The 25,353-nt window shown below is 53.7% G+C and overlaps 1 protein-coding gene across 1 annotated transcript in view; it reads left to right on the forward strand.

The window, feature by feature from the left end:
• GDF2 (growth differentiation factor 2) overlaps nt 1–24,392 on the forward strand; it is a 44,650-nt gene extending 20,258 nt beyond the window's left edge. Inside the window, exon 2 of the mRNA XM_075288198.1 lies at nt 23,515–24,392. Within this exon, the coding sequence (XP_075144299.1) occupies nt 23,515–24,392 (878 nt within the window). The remainder of the gene's footprint in view (nt 1–23,514) is intronic.
• The last annotated feature ends 961 nt before the right edge of the window (nt 24,393–25,353 follow it).

Below are 25,353 nucleotides of genomic sequence, written 5' to 3' on the forward strand. Positions count from 1 at the left end.
CCCTCCAGCTACTCCTCCTGTCACACACACAGCTCTGCACTACTGCCAACCATCCCTCCAGCTACTCCTCCTGTCACACACACAGCTCTGCACTACTGCCAACCATCCCTCCAACTACTCCTCCTGTCACACACAGCTCTGCACTACTGCCAACCATCCCTCCAGCTACTCCTCCTGTCACACACACAGCTCTGCACTACTGCCAACCATCCCTCCAACTACTCCTCCTGTCACACACAGCTCTGCATTACTGCCAACCATCCCTCCAACTACTCCTCCTGTCACACACACAGATCTGCACTACACCCAACCATCCCTCCAGCTACTCCTCCTGTCACACACACAGCTCTGCACTACTGCCAACCATCCCTACAGCTACTCCTCCTGTCACACACACAGCTCTGCACTACTCCCAACCATCCCTCCAGCTACTCCTCCTGTCACACACAGCTCTGCTACACCCAACCATCCCTCCAGCTACTCCTCCTGTCACACACACAGCTCTGCACTACTGCCAACCATCCCTCCAGCTACTCCTCCTGTCACACACAGCTCTGAATTACTCCCAACCATCCCTCCATCTACTCCTCCTGTCACACACACACAGCTCTGCACTACTGCCAACCATCCCTCCAGCTACTCCTCCTGTCACACACACAGCTCTGCATTACTGCCAACCATCCCTCCAGCTACTCCTCCTGTCACACACAGCTCTGCACTACTGCCAACCATCTCTCCAGCTACTCCTCCTGTCACACACACAGCTCTGCTACACCCAACTATCCCTCCAGCTACTCCTCCTGTCACACACACAGCTCTGCACTACTGCCAACCATCCCTCCAGCTACTCCTCCTGTCACACACACAGCTCTGCACTACTGCCAACCATCTCTCCAGCTACTCCTCCTGTCACACACACAGCTCTGCTACACCCAACCATCCCTCCAGCTACTCCTCCTGTCACACACACAGCTCTGCATTACTGCCAACCATCCCTCCAGCTACTCCTCCTGTCACACACACAGCTCTGCACTACTGCCAACCATCTCTCCAGCTACTCCTCCTGTCACACACAGCTCTGCACTACTGCCAACCATCCCTCCAGCTACTCCTCCTGTCACACACACACAGTTCTGCACTACTGCCAACCATCCCTCCAGCTACTCCTCCTGTCACACACAGCTCTGCACTACTGCCAACCATCCCTCCAGCTACTCCTCCTGTCACACACACAGCTATGCGCTACTGCCAACCATCCCTCCAGCTACTCCTCCTGTCACACACACAGCTCTGCGCTACTGCCAACCATCCCTCCAGCTACTCCTCCTGTCACACACACAGCTCTGCGCTACTGCCAACCATCCCTCCAGCTACTCCTCCTGTCACACACACAGCTCTGCACTACTGCCAACCATCCCTCCAGCTACTCCTCCTGTCACACACACAGCTCTGCACTACTGCCAACCATCCCTCCAGCTACTCCTCCTGTCACACACAGCTCTGCACTACTCCCAACCATCCCTCCAGCTACTCCTCCTGTCACACACAGCTCTGCACTACTGCCAACCATCCCTCCATCTACTCCTCCTGTCACACACACAGCTCTGCACTACTGCCAACCATCCCTCCAACTACTCCTCCTGTCACACACACAGCTCTGCACTACTGCCAACCATCCCTCCAGCTACTCCTCCTGTCACACACACAGCTCTGCACTACTGCCAACCATCCCTCCAGCTACTCCTCCTGTCACACACACAGCTCTGCACTACTGCCAACCATCCCTCCAGCTACTCCTCCTGTCACACACACAGCTCTGCTACACCCAACTATCCCTCCAGCTACTCCCCCTATCACACACACAGCTCTGCACTACTCCCAACCATCCCTCCAGCTACTCCTCCTGTCACACAAACAGCTCTGCTACACCCAACCATCCCTCCAACTACTCCTCCTGTCACACACACAGCTCTGCACTACTGCCAACCATCCCTCCAGCTACTCCTCCTGTCACACACAGCTCTGCACTACTCCCAACCATCCCTCCAGCTACTCCTCCTGTCACACACACAGCTCTGCTACACCCAACCATCCCTCCATCTACTCCTCCTGTCACACACACAGCTCTGCACTACTGCCATCCATCCCTCCAGCTACTCCTCCTGTCACACACACAGCTCTGCTACACCCAACTATCCCTCCAGCTACTCCCCCTATCACACACACAGCTCTGCACTACTCCCAACCATCCCTCCAGCTACTCCTCCTGTCACACACACAGCTCTGCTACACCCAACCATCCCTCCAGCTACTCCTCCTGTCACACACACAGCTCTGCACTACTGCCAACCATCCCTCCAGCTACTCCTCCTGTCACACACACAGCTCTGCACTACTGCCAACTATCCCTCCAACTACTCCTCCTGTCACACACACAGCTCTGCACTACTCCCAACCATCCCTCCAGCTACTCCTCCTGTCACACACACAGCTCTGCACTACTGCCAACCATCCCTCCAGCTACTCCTCCTGTCACACACACAGCTCTGCACTACTGCCAACCATCCCTCCAGCTACTCCTCCTGTCACACACACAGCTCTGCACTACTGCCAACCATCCCTCCAGCTACTCCTCCTGTCACACACACAGCTCTGCACTACTGCCAACCATCCCTCCAGCTACTCCTCCTGTCACACACATAGCTCTGCACTACACCCAACCATCCCTCCAGCTACTCCTCCTGTCACACACACAGCTCTGCACTACTGCCAACCATCCCTCCAGCTACTCCTCCTGTCACACACACAGCTCTGCACTACTGCCAACCATCCCTCCAGCTACTCCTCCTGTCACACACAGCTCTGCACTACTGCCAACCATCCCTCCAGCTACTCCTCCTGTCACACACACAGCTCTGCACTACACCCAACCATCCCTCCAGCTACTCCTCCTGTCACACACACAGCTCTGCTACACCCAACCATCCCTCCAGCTACTCCTCCTGTCACACACACAGCTCTGCACTACTGCCAACCATCCCTCCAGCTACTCCTCCTGTCACACACACACAGCTCTGCTACACCCAACCATCCCTCCATCTACTCCTCCTGTCACACACACAGCTCTGCACTACTGCCAACCATCCCTCCAGCTACTCCTCCTGTCACACACACAGCTCTGAATTACTCCCAACCATCTCTCCAGCTACTCCTCCTGTCACACACACAGCTCTGCTACACCCAACCATCCCTCCAGCTACTCCTCCTGTCACACACACACAGCTCTGCACTACTGCCAACCATCCCTCCAGCTACTCCTCCTGTCACACACACAGCTCTGCACTACTCCCAACCATCCCTCCAGCTACTCCTCCTGTCACACACACAGCTCTGCTACACCCAACCATCCCTCCAGCTACTCCTCCTGTCACACACACAGCTCTGCACTACACCCAACCATCTCTCCAGCTACTCCTCCTGTCACACACACAGCTCTGCACTACTGCCAACCATCCCTCCAGCTACTCCTCCTGTCACACACACACAGCTCTGCTACACCCAACCATCCCTCCATCTACTCCTCCTGTCACACACACAGCTCTGCACTACTGCCAACCATCCCTCCAGCTACTCCTCCTGTCACACACACAGCTCTGAATTACTCCCAACCATCTCTCCAGCTACTCCTCCTGTCACACACACAGCTCTGCTACACCCAACCATCCCTCCAGCTACTCCTCCTGTCACACACACACAGCTCTGCACTACTGCCAACCATCCCTCCAGCTACTCCTCCTGTCACACACACAGCTCTGCACTACTCCCAACCATCCCTCCAGCTACTCCTCCTGTCACACACACAGCTCTGCTACACCCAACCATCCCTCCAGCTACTCTTCCTGTCACACACAGCTCTGCACTACTGCCAACCATCCCTCCAGCTACTCCTCCTGTCACACACACAGCTCTGCACTACTGCCAACCATCCCTCCAGCTACTCCTCCGGTCACACACACAGCTCTGCTACACCCAACCATCCCTCCAGCTACTCCTCCTGTCACACACACAGCTCTGCACTACACCCAACCATCCCTCCAGCTACTCTTCCTGTCACACACAGCTCTGCACTACTGCCAACCATCCCTCCAGCTACTCCTCCTGTCACACACACAGCTCTGCACTACTGCCAACCATCCCTCCAGCTACTCCTCCTGTCACACACAGCTCTGCACTACTGCCAACCATCTCTCCAGCTACTCCTCCTGTCACACACACAGCTCTGCACTACTGCCAACCATCCCTCCAGCTACTCCTCCTGTCACACACACAGCTCTGCACTACTGCCAACCATCCCTACAGCTACTCCTCCTGTCACACACACAGCTCTGCACTACTCCCAACCATCCCTACAGCTACTCCTCCTGTCACACACACAGCTCTGCACTACACCCAACCATCCCTCCAGCTACTCCTCCTGTCACACACACAGCTCTGCACTACTGCCAACCATCCCTCCAGCTACTCCTCCTGTCACACACACAGCTCTGCACTACTGCCAACCATCCCTCCAGCTACTCCTCCTGTCACACACACAGCTCTGCACTACACCCAACCATCCCTCCAGCTACTCCTCCTGTCACACACACAGCTCTGCACTACTGCCAACCATCCCTCCAGCTACTCCTCCTGTCACACACACAGCTCTGCACTACTCCCAACCATCCCTCCAGCTACTTCTCCTGTCACACACAGCTCTGCACTACTGCCAACCATCCCTCCAGCTACTCCTCCTGTCACACACACAGCTCTGCTACACCCAACCATCCCTCCAGCTACTCCTCCTGTCACACACACAGCTCTGCACTACTCCCAACCATCCCTACAGCTACTCCTCCTGTCACACACACAGCTCTGCACTACACCCAACCATCCCTCCAGCTACTCCTCCTGTCACACACACAGCTCTGCACTACTGCCAACCATCCCTCCAGCTACTCCTCCTGTCACACACACAGCTCTGCACTACTGCCAACCATCCCTCCAGCTACTCCTCCTGTCACACACACAGCTCTGCACTACACCCAACCATCCCTCCAGCTACTCCTCCTGTCACACACACAGCTCTGCACTACTGCCAACCATCCCTCCAGCTACTCCTCCTGTCACACACACAGCTCTGCACTACTCCCAACCATCCCTCCAGCTACTTCTCCTGTCACACACAGCTCTGCTACACCCAACCATCCCTCCAGCTACTCCTCCTGTCACACACACAGCTCTGCACTACTCCCAACCATCCCTCCAGCTACTCCTCCTGTCACACACACAGCTCTGCACTACTGCCAACCATCCCTCCATCTACTCCTCCTGTCACACACACAGCACTGCACTACTGCCAACCATCCCTCCAACTACTCCTCCTGTCACACACACAGCTCTGCACTACTGCCAACCATCCCTCCATCTACTCCTCCTGTCACACACACAGCTCTGCACTACTCCCAACCATCCCTCCAGCTACTCCTCCTGTCACACACACAGCTCTGCACTACACCCAACCATCCCTACAGCTACTCCTCCTGTCACACACACAGCTCTGCTACACCCAACCATCCCTCCAACTACTCCTCCTGTCACACACACAGCTCTGCACTACTCCCAACCATCCCTCCAGCTACTCCTCCTGTCACACACACAGCTCTGCACTACTGCCAACCATCCCTCCAGCTACTCCTCCTGTCACACACACAGCTCTGCTACACCCAACCATCCCTCCAACTACTCCTCCTGTCACACACACAGCTCTGCACTACTGCCAACCATCCCTCCAGCTACTCCTCCTGTCACACACACAGCTCTGCACTACACCCAACCATCCCTCCAGCTACTCCTCCTGTCACACACACAGCTCTGCACTACTGCCAACCATCCCTCCAGCTACTCCTCCTGTCACACACACAGCTCTGCACTACTCCCAACCATCCCTCCAGCTACTCCTCCTGTCACACACACAGCTCTGCTACACCCAACCATCCCTCCAGCTACTCCTCCTGTCACACACACAGCTCTGCTACACCCAACTATCCCTCCAACTACTCCTCCTGTCACACACACAGCTCTGCACTACTCCCAACCATCCCTCCAGCTACTCCTCCTGTCACACACACAGCTCTGCACTACACCCAACCATCCCTCCAGCTACTCCTCCTGTCACACACACAGCTCTGCTACACCCAACCATCCCTCCAGCTACTCTTCCTGTCACACACACAGCTCTGCACTACTGCCAACCATCCCTCCAGCTACTCCTCCGGTCACACACACAGCTCTGCTACACCCAACCATCCCTCCAGCTACTCCTCCTGTCACACACACAGCTCTGCACTACACCCAACCATCCCTCCAGCTACTCCTCCTGTCACACACACAGCTCTGCACTACTGCCAACCATCCCTCCAGCTACTCCTCCTGTCACACACACAGCTCTGCACTACTGCCAACCATCCCTCCAGCTACTCCTCCTGTCACACACAGCTCTGAATTACTCCCAACCATCCCTCCATCTACTCCTCCTGTCACACACACAGCTCTGCACTACTGCCAACCATCCCTCCATCTACTCCTCCTGTCACACACACAGCACTGCACTACTGCCAACCATCCCTCCAACTACTCCTCCTGTCACACACACAGCTCTGCACTACTGCCAACCATCCCTCCAGCTACTCCTCCTGTCACACACACACAGCTCTGCACTACTGCCAACCATCCCTCCATCTACTCCTCCTGTCACACACACACAGCTCTGCACTACTGCCAACCATCCCTCCAGCTACTCCTCCTGTCACACACACAGCTCTGCATTACTGCCAACCATCCCTCCAGCTACTCCTCCTGTCACACACACAGCTCTGCACTACTGCCAACCATCCCTCCAGCTACTCCTCCTGTCACACACACAGCTCTGCACTACTGCCAACCATCTCTCCAGCTACTCCTCCTGTCACACACACAGCTCTGCACTACTGCCAACCATCCCTCCAGCTACTCCTCCTGTCACACACACAGCTCTGCACTACTGCCAACCATCCCTCCAGCTACTCCTCCTGTCACACACAGCTCTGCACTACTGCCAACCATCCCTCCAGCTACTCCTCCTGTCACACACACAGCTCTGCTACACCCAACCATCCCTCCAACTACTCCTCCTGTCACACACACAGCTCTGCTACACCCAACCATCCCTCCAGCTACTCCTCCTGTCACACACACAGCTCTGCACTACTCCCAACCATCCCTCCAACTACTCCTCCTGTCACACACACAGCTCTGCTACACCCAACCATCCCTCCAGCTACTCCTCCTGTCACACACACAGCTCTGCTACACCCAACCATCCCTCCAACTACTCCTCCTGTCACACACACAGCTCTGCTACACCCAACTATCCCTCCAGCTACTCCTCCTGTCACACACACAGCTCTGCACTACTCCCAACCATCCCTCCAGCTACTCCTCCTGTCACACACACAGCTCTGCTACACCCAACCATCCCTCCAGCTACTCCTCCTGTCACACACACAGCTCTGCTACACCCAACTATCCCTCCAACTACTCCTCCTGTCACACACACAGCTCTGCACTACTCCCAACCATCCCTCCAGCTACTCCTCCTGTCACACACACAGCTCTGCACTACTGCCATCCATCCCTCCAGCTACTCCTCCTGTCACACACACAGCTCTGCACTACTGCCAACCATCCCTCCAGCTACTCCTCCTGTCACACACACAGCTCTGCACTACTGCCAACCATCCCTCCAGCTACTCCTCCTGTCACACACACAGCTCTGCACTACTGCCATCCATCCCTCCAGCTACTCCTCCTGTCACACACACAGCTCTGCACTACTGCCAACCATCCCTCCAGCTACTCCTCCTGTCACACACACAGCTCTGCACTACTGCCAACCATCCCTCCAGCTACTCCTCCTGTCACACACACAGCTCTGCACTACTGCCATCCATCCCTCCAGCTACTCCTCCTGTCACACACACAGCTCTGCACTACTGCCAACCATCCCTCCAGCTACTCCTCCTGTCACACACACAGCTCTGCACTACTGCCAACCATCCCTCCATCTACTCCTCCTGTCACACACACACAGCTCTGCATTACTGCCATCCATCCCTCCAGCTACTCCTCCTGTCACACACACAGCTCTGCTACACCCAACCATCCCTCCAGCTACTCCTCCTGTCACACACACAGCTCTGCTACACCCAACTATCCCTCCAGCTACTCCTCCTGTCACACACACACAGCTCTGCACTACTCCCAACCATCCCTCCAGCTACTCCTCCTGTCACACACACAGCTCTGCTACACACAACCATCCCTCCAGCTACTCCTCCTGTCACACACAGCTCTGCACTACTGCCAACCATCCCTCCAGCTACTCCTCCTGTCACACACACAGCTCTGCACTACTGCCAACCATCCCTCCAGCTACTCCTCCTGTCACACACACAGCTCTGCACTACTGCCAACCATCCCTCCAGCTACTCCTCCGGTCACACACACAGCTCTGCTACACCCAACCATCCCTCCAGCTACTCCTCCTGTCACACACAGCTCTGCACTACTGCCAACCATCCCTCCAGCTACTCCTCCTGTCACACACAGCTCTGCACTACTCCCAACCATCCCTCCAGCTACTCCTCCTGTCACACACAGCTCTGCACTACTGCCAACCATCCCTCCAGCTACTCCTCCTGTCACACACACAGCTCTGCACTACTGCCAACCATCCCTCCAGCTACTCCTCCTGTCACACACACAGCTCTGCTACACCCAACCATCCCTCCAGCTACTCCTCTTGTCACACACACAGCTCTGCACTACTGCCAACCATCCCTCCAGCTACTCCTCCTGTCACACACACAGCTCTGCACTACACCCAACCATCCCTCCAGCTACTCCTCCTGTCACACACAGCTCTGCATTACTGCCAACCATCCCTCCATCTACTCCTCCTGTCACACACACAGCTCTGCACTACTGCCAACCATCCCTCCAGCTACTCCTCCTGTCACACACACAGCTCTGCACTACTGCCAACCATCCCTCCAGCTACTCCTCCTGTCACACACACAGCTCTGCTACACCCAACCATCCCTCCAGCTACTCCTCCTGTCACACACACAGCTCTGCACTACTCTCAACCATCCCTCCAGCTACTCCTCCTGTCACACACACAGCTCTGCACTACTCCCAACCATCCCTCCAGCTACTCCTCCGGTCACACACACAGCTCTGCACTACTGCCAACCATCTCTCCAGCTACTCCTCCTGTCACACACAGCTCTGCACTACTGCCAACCATCCCTCCAGCTACTCCTCCTGTCACACACACAGCTCTGCACTACTGCCAACCATCTCTCCAGCTACTCCTCCTGTCACACACAGCTCTGCACTACTGCCAACCATCCCTCCAGCTACTCCTCCTGTCACACACACAGCTCTGCACTACTGCCAACCATCCCTACAGCTACTCCTCCTGTCACACACACAGCTCTGCACTACTGCCAACCATCCCTCCAGCTACTCCTCCTGTCACACACACAGCTCTGCACTACTCCCAACCATCCCTCCAGCTACTCCTCCTGTCACACACTCAGCTCTGCACTACTGCCAACCATCCCTCCAGCTACTCCTCCTGTCACACACTCAGCTCTGCACTACTGCCAACCATCCCTACAGCTACTCCTCCTGTCACACACACAGCTCTGCACTACTCCCAACCATCCCTCCAGCTACTCCTCCGGTCACACACACAGCTCTGCACTACTGCCAACCATCCCTCCAGCTACTCCTCCTGTCACACACACAGCTCTGCACTACACCCAACCATCCCTCCAGCTACTCCTCCTGTCACACACACAGCTCTGCACTACTGCCAACCATCCCTCCAGCTACTCCTCCTGTCACACACTCAGCTCTGCACTACTGCCAACCATCCCTACAGCTACTCCTCCTGTCACACACACAGCTCTGCACTACTGCCAACCATCCCTCCAGCTACTCCTCCTGTCACACACACAGCTCTGCACTACTGCCAACCATCCCTCCAGCTACTCCTCCTGTCACACACACAGCTCTGCACTACTCCCAACCATCCCTCCAGCTACTCCTCCTGTCACACACACAGCTCTGCACTACTCCCAACCATCCCTCCAGCTACTCCTCCTGTCACACACTCAGCTCTGCACTACTGCCAACCATCCCTACAGCTACTCCTCCTGTCACACACACAGCTCTGCACTACTGCCAACCATCCCTCCAGCTACTCCTCCTGTCACACACACAGCTCTGCACTACTGCCAACCATCCCTCCAGCTACTCCTCCTGTCACACACACAGCTCTGCACTACTCCCAACCATCCCTCCAACTACTCCTCCTGTCACACACACAGCTCTGCACTACTGCCAACCATCCCTCCAGCTACTCCTCCTGTCACACACACAGCTCTGCACTACTGCCAACCATCCCTCCAGCTACTCCTCCTGTCACACACACAGCTCTGCACTACTGCCAACCATCCCTCCAGCTACTCCTCCTGTCACACACAGCTCTGCACTACTGCCAACCATCCCTCCAGCTACTCCTCCTGTCACACACACAGCTCTGCACTACTCCCAACCATCCCTCCAGCTACTCCTCCTGTCACACACACAGCTCTGCACTACTGCCAACCATCCCTCCAGCTACTCCTCCTGTCACACACACAGCTCTGCACTACTGCCAACCATCCCTCCAGCTACTCCTCCGGTCACACACACAGCTCTGCACTACTGCCAACCATCCCTCCAGCTACTCCTCCTGTCACACACACAGCTCTGCTACACCCAACCATCCCTCCAGCTACTCCTCCTGTCACACACAGATCTGCACTACTCCCAACCATCCCTCCAGCTACTCCTCCTGTCACACACACAGCTCTGCACTACTGCCAACCATCCCTCCAGCTACTCCTCCTGTCACACACACACAGCTCTGCACTACTCCCAACCATCCCTCCAGCTACTCCTCCTGTCACACACACAGCTCTGCACTACTGCCAACCATCCCTCCAGCTACTCCTCCTGTCACACACACACAGCTCTGCACTACTGCCAACCATCCCTCCAGCTACTCCTCCTGTCACACACACACAGCTCTGCACTACTCCCAACCATCCCTCCAGCTACTCCTCCTGTCACACACACACAGCTCTGCACTACTCCCAACCATCCCTCCAGCTACTCCTCCTGTCACACACACAGCTCTGCACTACTCCCAACCATCCCTCCATCTACTCCTCCTGTCACACACACAGCTCTGCTACACCCAACCATCCCTCCAGCTACTCCTCCTGTCACACACACAGCTCTGCACTACTGCCAACCATCCCTCCAGCTACTCCTCCTGTCACACACACACAGCTCTGCACTACTCCCAACCATCCCTCCAGCTACTCCTCCTGTCACACACACAGCTCTGCACTACTGCCAACCATCCCTCCAGCTACTCCTCCTGTCACACACACAGCTCTGCACTACTGCCAACCATCCCTCCAGCTACTCCTCCTGTCACACACACAGCTCTGCACTACTGCCAACCATCCCTCCAGCTACTCCTCCTGTCACACACACAGTCTGCACTACTGCCAACCATCCCTCCAGCTACTCCTCCTGTCACACACACAGCTCTGCACTACTGCCAACCATCCCTCCAGCTACTCCTCCTGTCACACACACAGCTCTGCACTACTGCCAACCATCCCTCCAGCTACTCCTCCTGTCACACACAGCTCTGCACTACTGCCAACCGTCCCTCCAGCTACTCCTCCTGTCACACACACAGCTCTGCACTACTCCCAACCATCCCTCCAGCTACTCCTCCTGTCACACACACAGCTCTGCACTACTGCCAACCATCCCTCCAGCTACTCCTCCTGTCACACACACAGCTCTGCACTACTGCCAACCATCCCTCCAGCTACTCCTCCTGTCACACACAGCTCTGCACTACTGCCAACCATCCCTCCAACTACTCCTCCTGTCACACACACAGCTCTGCACTACTGCCAACCATCCCTCCAGCTACTCCTCCTGTCACACACACAGTCTGCACTACTGCCAACCATCCCTCCAGCTACTCCTCCTGTCACACACACAGCTCTGCACTACTGCCAACCATCCCTCCAGCTACTCCTCCTGTCACACACACAGCTCTGCACTACTCCCAACCATCCCTCCAGCTACTCCTCCTGTCACACACAGCTCTGCACTACTGCCAACCATCCCTCCAGCTACTCCTCCTGTCACACACACAGCTCTGCACTACTGCCAACCATCCCTCCAGCTACTCCTCCTGTCACACACAGCTCTGCACTACTGCCAACCATCCCTCCAGCTACTCCTCCTGTCACACACAGCTCTGCACTACTGCCAACCATCCCTCCAGCTACTCCTCCTGTCACACACACAGCTCTGCACTACACCCAACCATCCCTCCAGCTACTCCTCCTGTCACACACACAGCTCTGCACTACTGCCAACCATCCCTCCAGCTACTCCTCCTGTCACACACACAGCTCTGCACTACTCCCAACCATCCCTCCAGCTACTCCTCCTGTCACACACAGCTCTGCACTACTGCCAACCATCCCTCCAGCTACTCCTCCGGTCACACACACAGCTCTGCACTACACCCAACCATCTCTCCAGCTACTCCTCCTGTCACACACACAGCTCTGCACTACTGCCAACCATCCCTCCAGCTACTCCTCCTGTCACACACAGCTCTGCACTACTGCCAACCATCCCTCCAGCTACTCCTCCTGTCACACACACACAGCTCTGCACTACACCCAACCATCCCTCCAGCTACTCCTCCTGTCACACACACAGCTCTGCACTACTGCCAACCATCCCTCCAGCTACTCCTCCTGTCACACACACAGCTCTGCACTACTCCCAACCATCCCTCCAGCTACTCCTCCTGTCACACACAGCTCTGCACTACTGCCAACCATCCCTCCAGCTACTCCTCCTGTCACACACACAGCTCTGCACTACTGCCAACCATCCCTCCAGCTACTCCTCCTGTCACACACACAGCTCTGCACTACTCCCAACCATCCCTCCAACTACTCATCCTGTCACACACACAGCTCTGCACTACTGCCAACCATCCCTCCAGCTACTCCTCCTGTCACACACAGCTCTGCACTACTGCCAACCATCCCTCCAGCTACTCCTCCTGTCACACACACAGCTCTGCACTACTGCCAACCATCCCTCCAGCTACTCCTCCTGTCACACACAGCTCTGCACTACTGCCAACCATCCCTCCAGCTACTCCTCCTGTCACACACACAGCTCTGCACTACACCCAACCATCTCTCCAGCTACTCCTCCTGTCACACACACAGCTCTGCACTACTGCCAACCATCCCTCCAGCTACTCCTCCTGTCACACACACACAGCTCTGCACTACTCCCAACCATCCCTCCAGCTACTCCTCCTGTCACACACACAGCTCTGCACTACTGCCAACCATCCCTCCAGCTACTCCTCCTGTCACACACACAGCTCTGCACTACTGCCAACCATCCCTACAGCTACTCCTCCTGTCACACACACAGCTCTGCACTACTGCCAACCATCCCTCCAGCTACTCCTCCTGTCACACACAGCTCTGCACTACTGCCAACCATCCCTCCAGCTACTCCTCCTGTCACACACAGCTCTGCACTACTGCCAACCATCCCTCCAGCTACTCCTCCTGTCACACACACAGCTCTGCTACACCCAACCATCCCTCCAACTACTCCTCCTGTCACACACAGAGCTCTGCACTACTGCCAACCATCCCTCCAGCTACTCCTCCTGTCACACACACAGCTCTGCTACACCCAACCATCCCTCCAGCTACTCCTCCTGTCACACACACAGTCTGCACTACTGCCAACCATCCCTCCAGCTACTCCTCCTGTCACACACACACAGCTCTGCACTACTGCCAACCATCCCTCCAGCTACTCCTCCTGTCACACACACAGCTCTGCACTACTGCCAACCATCTCTCCAGCTACTCCTCCTGTCACACACAGCTCTGCACTACTGCCAACCATCCCTCCAGCTACTCCTCCTGTCACACACACAGCTCTGCACTACTGCCAACCGTCCCTCCAGCTACTCCTCCTGTCACACACACAGCTCTGCACTACTGCCAACCATCCCTACAGCTACTCCTCCTGTCACACACACAGCTCTGCACTACTGCCAACCATCCCTCCAGCTACTCCTCCTGTCACACACACAGCTCTGCACTACTGCCAACCATCCCTCCAGCTACTCCTCCTGTCACACACACAGCTCTGCACTACTCCCAACCATCCCTCCAGCTACTCCTCCTGTCACACACACAGCTCTGCACTACACCCAACCATCCCTCCAGCTACTCCTCCTGTCACACACACAGCTCTGCACTACTCCCAACCATCCCTCCAGCTACTCCTCCTGTCACACACTCAGCTCTGCACTACTGCCAACCATCCCTCCAGCTACTCCTCCTGTCACACACAGCTCTGCACTACTGCCAACCATCCCTCCAGCTACTCCTCCTGTCACACACACAGCTCTGCACTACTGCCAACCATCCCTCCAGCTACTCCTCCTGTCACACACACAGCTCTGCACTACTCCCAACCATCCCTCCAGCTACTCCTCCGGTCACACACACAGCTCTGCACTACTGCCAACCATCCCTCCAGCTACTCCTCCTGTCACACACACAGCTCTGCACTACACCCAACCATCCCTCCAGCTACTCCTCCTGTCACACACACAGCTCTGCACTACTGCCAACCATCCCTCCAGCTACTCCTCCTGTCACACACACAGCTCTGCACTACTCCCAACCATCCCTCCAGCTACTCCTCCTGTCACACACACAGCTCTGCACTACTGCCAACCATCCCTCCAGCTACTCCTCCTGTCACACACTCAGCTCTGCACTACTGCCAACCATCCCTACAGCTACTCCTCCTGTCACACACACAGCTCTGCTACACCCAACTATCCCTCCAGCTACTCCCCCTATCACACACACAGCTCTGCACTACTCCCAACCATCCCTCCAGCTACTCCTCCTGTCACACACAGCTCTGCTACACCCAACCATCCCTCCAGCTACTCCTCCTGTCACACACACAGCTCTGCACTACTGCCAACCATCCCTCCAGCTACTCCTCCTGTCACACACACAGCTCTGCACTACTGCCAACCATCCCTCCAGCTACTCCTCCTGTCACACACACAGCTCTGCACTACTGCCAACCATCCCTCCAGCTACTCCTCCTGTCACACACACAGCTCTGCACTACTCCCAACCATCCCTCCAGCTACTCCTCCTGTCACACACTCAGCTCTGCACTACACCCAACCATCTCTCCAGCTACTCCTCCTGTCACACACACAGCTCTGCACTACTGCCAACCATCCCTCCAGCTACTCCTCCTGTCACACACACAGCTCTGCACTACTGCCAACCATCCCTCCAGCTACTCCTCCTGTCACACACACAGCTCTGCACTACTCCCAACCATCCCTCCAACTACTCCTCCTGTCACACACACAGCTCTGCACTACTGCCAACCATCCCTCCAGCTACTCCTCCTGTCACACACACAGCTCTGCACTACTGCCAACCATCCCTCCAGCTACTCCTCCTGTCACACACACAGCTCTGCACTACTCCCAACCATCCCTCCAACTACTCCTCCTGTCACACACACAGCTCTGCACTACTGCCAACCATCCCTCCAGCTACTCCTCCTGTCACACACAGCTCTGCACTACTGCCAACCATCCCTCCAGCTACTCCTCCTGTCACACACACAGCTCTGCACTACTCCCAACCATCCCTCCAGCTACTCCTCCTGTCACACACACAGCTCTGCACTACTGCCAACCATCCCTCCAGCTACTCCTCCTGTCACACACACAGCTCTGCACTACTGCCAACCATCCCTCCAGCTACTCCTCCTGTCACACACACAGCTCTGCTACACCCAACCATCCCTCTAGCTACTCCTCCTGTCACACACAGATCTGCACTACTCCCAACCATCCCTCCAGCTACTCCTCCTGTCACACACACAGCTCTGCACTACTGCCAACCATCCCTCCAGCTACTCCTCCTGTCACACACACACAGCTCTGCACTACTCCCAACCATCCCTCCAGCTACTCCTCCTGTCACACACACAGCTCTGCACTACTGCCAACCATCCCTCCAGCTACTCCTCCTGTCACACACACACAGCTCTGCACTACTGCCAACCATCCCTCCAGCTACTCCTCCTGTCACACACACACAGCTCTGCACTACTCCCAACCATCCCTCCAGCTACTCCTCCTGTCACACACACACAGCTCTGCACTACTCCCAACCATCCCTCCAGCTACTCCTCCTGTCACACACACAGCTCTGCACTACTCCCAACCATCCCTCCATCTACTCCTCCTGTCACACACACAGCTCTGCACTACTGCCAACCATCCCTCCAGCTACTCCTCCTGTCACACACACAGCTCTGCTACACCCAACCATCCCTCCAGCTACTCCTCCTGTCACACACACAGCTCTGCACTACTGCCAACCATCCCTCCAGCTACTCCTCCTGTCACACACACACAGCTCTGCACTACTCCCAACCATCCCTCCAGCTACTCCTCCTGTCACACACACAGCTCTGCACTACTGCCAACCATCCCTCCATCTACTCCTCCTGTCACACACACAGCTCTGCACTACTGCCAACCATCCCTCCATCTACTCCTCCTGTCACACACACAGCTCTGCACTACTGCCAACCATCCCTCCAGCTACTCCTCCTGTCACACACACAGCTCTGCACTACTGCCAACCATCCCTCCAGCTACTCCTCCTGTCACACACACAGCTCTGCACTACTGCCAACCATCCCTCCAGCTACTCCTCCTGTCACACACACAGCTCTGCACTACTCCCAACCATCCCTCCAGCTACTCCTCCTGTCACACACAGCTCTGCACTACTGCCAACCATCCCTCCAGCTACTCCTCCTGTCACACACACAGCTCTGCACTACTGCCAACCATCCCTCCAGCTACTCCTCCTGTCACACACACAGTCTGCACTACTGCCAACCATCCCTCCAGCTACTCCTCCTGTCACACACACAGCTCTGCACTACTGCCAACCATCCCTCCAGCTACTCCTCCTGTCACACACAGCTCTGCACTACTGCCAACCGTCCCTCCAGCTACTCCTCCTGTCACACACAGCTCTGCACTACTGCCAACCATCCCTCCAGCTACTCCTCCTGTCACACACACAGCTCTGCACTACACCCAACCGTCCCTCCAGCTACTCCTCCTGTCACACACACAGCTCTGCACTACACCCAACCATCCCTCCAGCTACTCCTCCTGTCACACACACAGCTCTGCACTACTGCCAACCATCCCTCCAGCTACTCCTCCTGTCACACACACAGCTCTGCACTACTGCCAACCATCCCTCCAGCTACTCCTCCTGTCACACACACAGTCTGCACTACTGCCAACCATCCCTCCAGCTACTCATCCTGTCACACACACAGCTCTGCACTACTGCCAACCATCCCTCCAGCTACTCCTCCTGTCACACACAGCTCTGCACTACTGCCAACCATCCCTCCAGCTACTCCTCCTGTCACACACAGCTCTGCACTACTCCCAACCATCCCTCCAGCTACTCCTCCTGTCACACACACAGCTCTGCACTACTGCCAACCATCCCTCCAGCTACTCCTCCTGTCACACACACAGCTCTGCACTACTGCCAACCATCCCTCCAGCTACTCCTCCTGTCACACACACAGCTCTGCACTACTGCCAACCATCCCTCCAGCTACTCCTCCTGTCACACACAGCTCTGCACTACTGCCAACCATCCCTCCAGCTACTCCTCCTGTCACACACACACAGCTCTGCACTACACCCAACCATCCCTCCAGCTACTCCTCCTGTCACACACACAGCTCTGCACTACTGCCAACCATCCCTCCAGCTACTCCTCCTGTCACACACACAGCTCTGCACTACTGCCAACCATCCCTCCAGCTACTCCTCCTGTCACACACACAGCTCTGCACTACTCCCAACCATCCCTCCAACTACTCCTCCTGTCACACACACAGCTCTGCACTACTGCCAACCATCCCTCCAGCTACTCCTCCTGTCACACACACAGCTCTGCACTACTCCCAACCATCCCTCCAACTACTCCTCCTGTCACACACACAGCTCTGCACTACTGCCAACCATCCCTCCAGCTACTCCTCCTGTCACACACACAGCTCTGCACTACTGCCAACCATCCCTCCAGCTACTCCTCCTGTCACACACACAGCTCTGCACTACTCCCAACCATCCCTCCAACTACTCCTCCTGTCACACACACAGCTCTGCACTACTGCCAACCATCCCTCCAGCTACTCCTCCTGTCACACACACAGCTCTGCACTACTCCCAACCATCCCTCCAACTACTCCTCCTGTCACACACACAGCTCTGCACTACTGCCAACCATCCCTCCAGCTACTCCTCCTGTCACACACACAGCTCTGCACTACTGCCAACCATCCCTCCAGCTACTCCTCCTGTCACACACAGCTCTGCACTACTGCCAACCATCCCTCCAGCTACTCCTCCTGTCACACACACAGCTCTGCACTACACCCAACCATCTCTCCAGCTACTCCTCCTGTCACACACACAGCTCTGCACTACTGCCAACCATCCCTCCAGCTACTCCTCCTGTCACACACAGCTCTGCACTACTGCCAACCATCCCTCCAGCTACTCCTCCTGTCACACACACAGCTCTGCACTACTGCCAACCATCCCTCCAGCTACTCCTCCTGTCACACACAGCTCTGCACTACTGCCAACCATCCCTCCAGCTACTCCTCCTGTCACACACACAGCTCTGCACTACTGCCAACCATCCCTCCAGCTACTAGTCTTGTCACACACACAGCTCTGCACTACTGCCAACCATCCCTCCAGCTACTCCTCCTGTCACACACACAGCTCTGCACTACTCCCAACCATCCCTCCAGCTACTCCTCCTGTCACACACAGCTCTGCACTACTGCCAACCATCCCTCCAGCTACTCCTCCTGTCACACACACAGCTCTGCACTACTGCCAACCATCCCTCCAGCTACTCCTCCTGTCACACACAGCTCTGCACTACTGCCAACCATCCCTCCAGCTACTCCTCCTGTCACACACACAGCTCTGCACTACTGCCAACCATCCCTCCAGCTACTCCTCCTGTCACACACACAGCTCTGCACTACACCCAACCATCTCTCCAGCTACTCCTCCTGTCACACACACAGCTCTGCACTACTCCCAACCATCCCTCCAGCTACTCCTCCTGTCACACACACACAGCTCTGCACTACTGCCAACCATCCCTCCAGCTACTCCTCCTGTCACACACAGCTCTGCACTACTCCCAACCATCCCTCCAGCTACTCCTCCTGTCACACACATCTCTGGTGTAGAGATGTAGTAAAGCTGAGTGTGCGCTGAGCTCTGCTACACACGAGATGCGTGTGACAGGAGGAGTAGATGGAGGGATGGTTGGCAGTAGTGCAAATACACTAGAGATGTAGCAGAGCTAGCCGATGTTAGCAGAGCTGAGTGTGTTAGTCTGCTGCATCAGACTGCTACATCTGCCAGCTCTGCTACATCGGGCCGTGCGCTCAGATCAACTCTGGAGTAGTTGAGCTGAGCGCACGGCCCGATGTAGGAGAGCTGGCAGATGTAGCCAAGCAGAGTGCGCGCCCAGCTCTGCTTCATCTCTGATGTAGAGTAATGTGTCAGCACTGCTACATCTGAGATCGGACCACAATGGAAACTGCTGTGGACCGATCTTAGACTCCGCCTTCTCTGGCAGAACCAGCGTTGATTGGCCAAATGCTGTACACTGGCCAATCAACGCTGGCCAATGCATTCCTATGGGAAAAAGTCATCTCCGGCATATCACAGGCTGCCAGGGATCCCGAGCAGATAGACCCCAAAGAGCTGGTGAGTGACATCCCCCCTAAATAAAGGTAACCCCTAGCTAACCCCCCTGTACATCTGTCCCTGTCTCACAGTCACATAGTCACAGCCCCAAATTAGTCGAATGTTAAATCCACCATTCGTATAAAGTGGAGGTCACCTGATTTCAGCAGCCAATGGGTTTTTTAATTTTTTTGATGCCTCCATTGTCGTAGTTCCTGTCCCACCTCCCCTGCACAGTTATTGGTGCAAAAAAAAAAAACGCGCCAGGGAAGGTGGGAGGGGACACAAATTTTTACTGCGTTTGCCTCGTGGTGTTCGATTGGAATTGAATACCTGGAACGGCCTGATATTCCATCTACTCTACTGGATGGAACGGCGTTCGCTCATCTCTAATTCTGATTCTTGATCTATTGCAGCAGGTAAATCTTTTTTTTTTTTTTTTTAAATGTAGATTGTGAGCCCCACATAGAGCTCACAATGTACATTTTCCCTATCAGTATGTCTTTTTTGGAATATGGGATGGAAATCCATGCAAACACGGGGAGAACATACAAACTCCTTGCAGATGGTTTTCTGCCCTTGGCGGGATTTGAACACAAGGACTCCAGCGCTGCAAGGCTACAGTGCTAACCACTGAGCCACCGTGTGGCCCCATTGCAGCAGGTAAATCTTATACAGGAGGGAGATCGTCTATAAGAACGTGGCTCAGTAACAGGAGGGTATAGCGACAGCTTTAGTGGCACTTGTTACAGTCTCTCAATGGGCTTTGCTTACTGATCCTGCTGGAGAAGCTGTGATATATACAGTCCATGGTCATGTGATATATACAGTCCATGGTCATGTGATATATACAGTCCATGGTCATGTGATATATACGGTCTGTGGTCATGTGATATACGGTCCATGCTCATGTGATATGCAGAACATTGTCATGTGATATATAGTCCATGGTCATGTGATATATACGGTCTGTGGTCATGTGATATACGGTCCATGGTCATGTGATATATGGTCCATGCTCATGTGATATACGGTCCATGCTCATGTGATATATGGTCCATGCTCATGTGATATGCAGAACATTGTCATGTGATATATAGTCCATGGGCATGTGATATATACGGTCCTTGGTCATGTGATATATAGTCCATGGTCATGGGATATACAGTCCATGGTCATGTGATATAAGGTCTATTTCCATGTGATATACGGTCCATGGTCATGTGATATGTAGTCCATGGTCATGTGATATGTAGTCCATGGACTTGTGATATATATGGTCTATGCTCATGTGATATATACAGTCCATACTCATGTGATATATACAGTCCATACTCATGTGATATATACAGTCCATGCTCATGTGATATATACAGTCCATGCTCATGTGATATATACAGTCCATACTCATGTGATATATACAGTCCATACTCATGTGATATATACAGTCCATGCTCATGTGATATATACAGTCCATGGTCATGTGATATATACAGTCCATGCTCATGTGATATATACAGTCCATACTCATGTGATATATACAGTCCATGCTCATGTGATATATACAGTCCATACTCATGTGATATATACAGTCCATACTCATGTGATATATACAGTCCATGCTCATGTGATATATACAGTCCATGCTCATGTGATATATACAGTCCATACTCATGTGATATATACAGTCCATACTCATGTGATATATACAGTCCATGCTCATGTGATATATACAGTCCATGGTCATGTGATATATACAGTCCATGCTCATGTGATATATACAGTCCATACTCATGTGATATATACAGTCCATGCTCATGTGATATATACAGTCCATACTCATGTGATATATACAGTCCATACTCATGTGATATATACAGTCCATGCTCATGGCTTCCATTGATGGAGCTGTATGAGGACTTTCTTTTTATGGAATGAGGCCGATGAATTTCTTGGGCCACCATTTCACTCCTTGGGGCCGCAATCACTAATGTAATTTACACGGCATCCAATCTTCTCTCCTGGCGTCTCCTGCCTCCTTTCTGGACTGTTGAAGGCCTGTGATTTGGGGATGTTGATGTCACGGTTATCACCGATCATGGCTGTGAGACTGACGCACACGTATGATGTTTTCTATTGTCTAGCCCTTGCAGACGATGGAGACCATATATATCACATGTCCATGGACTGTATATATCACATGAGCATGGACCGTATATATCACATATATCACATGAGCATGGACCTTATATCACATGACCATGGACCATATATATCACATGAGCATGGACCGTATATATCACATATATCACATGAGCATGGACCTTATATCACATGACCATGGACCATATATATCACATGAGCATGGACCGTATATATCACATATATCACATGACCATGGACCTTATATCACATGAGCATGGACCGTATATATCACATATATCACATGAGCATGGACCGTATATATCACATATATCACATGAGCATGGACCTTATATCACATGACCATGGACCATATATATCACATGAGCATGGACCGTATATATCACATGACCATGGACCATATATATCACATGAGCATGGACCGTATATATCACATATATCACATGACCATGGACCATATATATCACATGAGCATGGACTGTATACATGGCTGTGAGACTGATGCACACGTATGATGTTTTCTATTGTCCAGCCCTTGCAGACGATGCAGATTCAACAGCCACTGAGAGCTAATGACATTGATTCTCCACCTCAAGGTGTCTGAGCGTTGCGAGAGTCTTCTGGGCCTTGTGGTGTCATGGTGGCGGTCATGGCGGTTCTGGTGTTTTTGTTAAATTTGATAGAAAACCTCTATGAGAGGAGTGTATTCTATTCCATAAAACTGTATACAACCGGCCAAAATCTTGGTAAAATGTGGGTAATAATTCTGGGGCCACGAATTAGTAGTTCTGACAACCAGGATGGCGCCGCCATAACCAGAGAAGAGGGTGTCGTATCTAAATCACTCAGAGTTGTCCCATATAACACGACCAATAATAAACCAGGAGAGGGAGCGATGATGTAGGGTATAGCGGTCCAGGCAGAGGACCTCTCATGTCCTGACTACTACTGCCATCTACCGCTCAAGTGCTGAACTATCTGCAGCCACAGATACACAATGCACCAAGTGCAGGATAAGACTCTGCTTACATTGGTCATTGGAGGTCATGGTGGACCCAACAGCGCCCAATGACTTACATTGAGGCCAGTCAGGTTCTACTGAGGAGCAGATGTGACCAGAACCTGAGAATCCATTACGTAAACGTTCTGCTATACTTTATCCTGGAAGTAACTGGATCTATATTATTTTGCAGATATTTTGTCCTCGTCTTCTCAAGAAAATCTTCTACAGAGTCACGTCTTGCTGTTTAACGTGACCGTCCCGCCACATGAGAAGGTCACCAAGGCTGAGCTGAACCTGAAGCTTTCCTCAGGAGACTCCAGCTTGGGCCACCTTAGTCTGTTTGATGTCCTCCATATCGACCCATCTGAGAACCTAAAGGAACCCAACGCCTTTTTAGCTTCTAAAGATGTTGAAGGAGATGAATCCGTGACCATTGATGTCACCAAGGCCGTGCAACGATGGATAAAGTCCAAGGTGCAACTCAGTAAGCTAGAAGTTTTCCTGAGGATGAAGACTCCATTGGACACGTGTTTCAAAACCGAAAAGTTCTCCCTGGACTCCGATGGCAGTCACTCTCCCATTCTCATCATATTTTCAGACGACCAAAGCGACCACAGTCTGAAGGACAATCCCATGGATCTAGGCCAAACGATGTTCTACGAGCAGAGGAACGGGCTGGGAAAATTTTCCAAAAATGCCTCTGTTGGTCACGGTGAAAAAGTGAAGACAAGGTCAAAGCGCAGTGCGGACAGGAACCACTGCAGAAAGACCTCACTGACGGTCAACTTCAAAGACATTGGATGGGACTCCTTCATCATCTTCCCCGCCAGCTATGACGCCGGCCAGTGTGTCGGCGTCTGCCACTACCCCTTGACGGACAATCTGACGCCTACAAAACATGCGCTCGTGCAATCGCTGGTGTATAACAATAAACAGAAAGGCGTGGGCAACGTCTGCTGCGTGCCGACCAAGCTGGAAGGAATCCATGTTCTATACCGCGAAAATAAAAACGTGCACATGAGGAAGAACTACGAAGACATGAAAGTGGTGGAGTGCGGCTGTAGGTAGTCTCCCCCTACAAAGACAGGGACAATATTCAGGGTTGGACACGTAGACGACATGTTAGACCAAAAATTTGGGTAACTTATTTATGTTCTCAGTATTGGGTTCGGACATGGCAGGTGACCAAACACGGGACCGTCACAGACAGATGGGGCCGTGGTGCTTGGTGTGGCACCCAAGGTCTTCCTAAATTTTTCACTGTGTAGTTCCACGACCTTCTAAGTAAACTTGTGAAACGCAGCGGTCTACTTAGTGGTCGTCCAGAGAAGAATCCTTTAATTCTCATGACCGGGGTGGGTCCTCGTGGTCGGCGCCCACTGATGTCACAAGATGGATCCCTTTAAATAACCAAGCCATACGAGGAGATGATATATTGTACCGCATTATACCGTATGAGTATCACAGATCCCCAAACATTGCAAATACAATATTGTCACCTGGACAGAAGACGACCTGCAGCAGAATGGTGCCTACAATGGGTGAGGACCATGACGATAACGTGGCCAATGTGTCCTTTAGGCAATGCCGTGCTGAAGACATTGACAAACAGTATCTGCTTCCCATCTTCTAGAAACAGCGCCACTGCTGTCCGCAGGCTTTGCCTAGTATTGCAGCTACCGGCTCACGGACAAGGCCTGTTTCTGGGAATGGGAAGCAGACCCGGCTCTACTGGTGGACGACGCTTTGAGGAGACGTGACTATTGCCCTTTATTTTAATGGGACACTTGTTCGCGGGTGTATACAGGAGTCTCTGCTCTATTTTGGTCTATGGGTCGGTGAAAATCGTGGCCAGCACGTGGATGCCAGCTGAAGGCTGTGACATTGTCCTGGACCCACAATTTCCATGACTTACGGCGCTATTGCACCTTTTTAGCCGCAGAACGACGAGGCGTATAATAGGCACAAGCCAAAAAAGGCCCAAAAATTGTACAAATAATAAGTGACCCCCCGGGGAGAGGAAATCTGT

Source organism: Leptodactylus fuscus, chromosome 10 (assembly GCF_031893055.1).
Source record: "Leptodactylus fuscus isolate aLepFus1 chromosome 10, aLepFus1.hap2, whole genome shotgun sequence".
Taxonomy (NCBI): Eukaryota; Metazoa; Chordata; class Amphibia; order Anura; family Leptodactylidae; genus Leptodactylus; species Leptodactylus fuscus.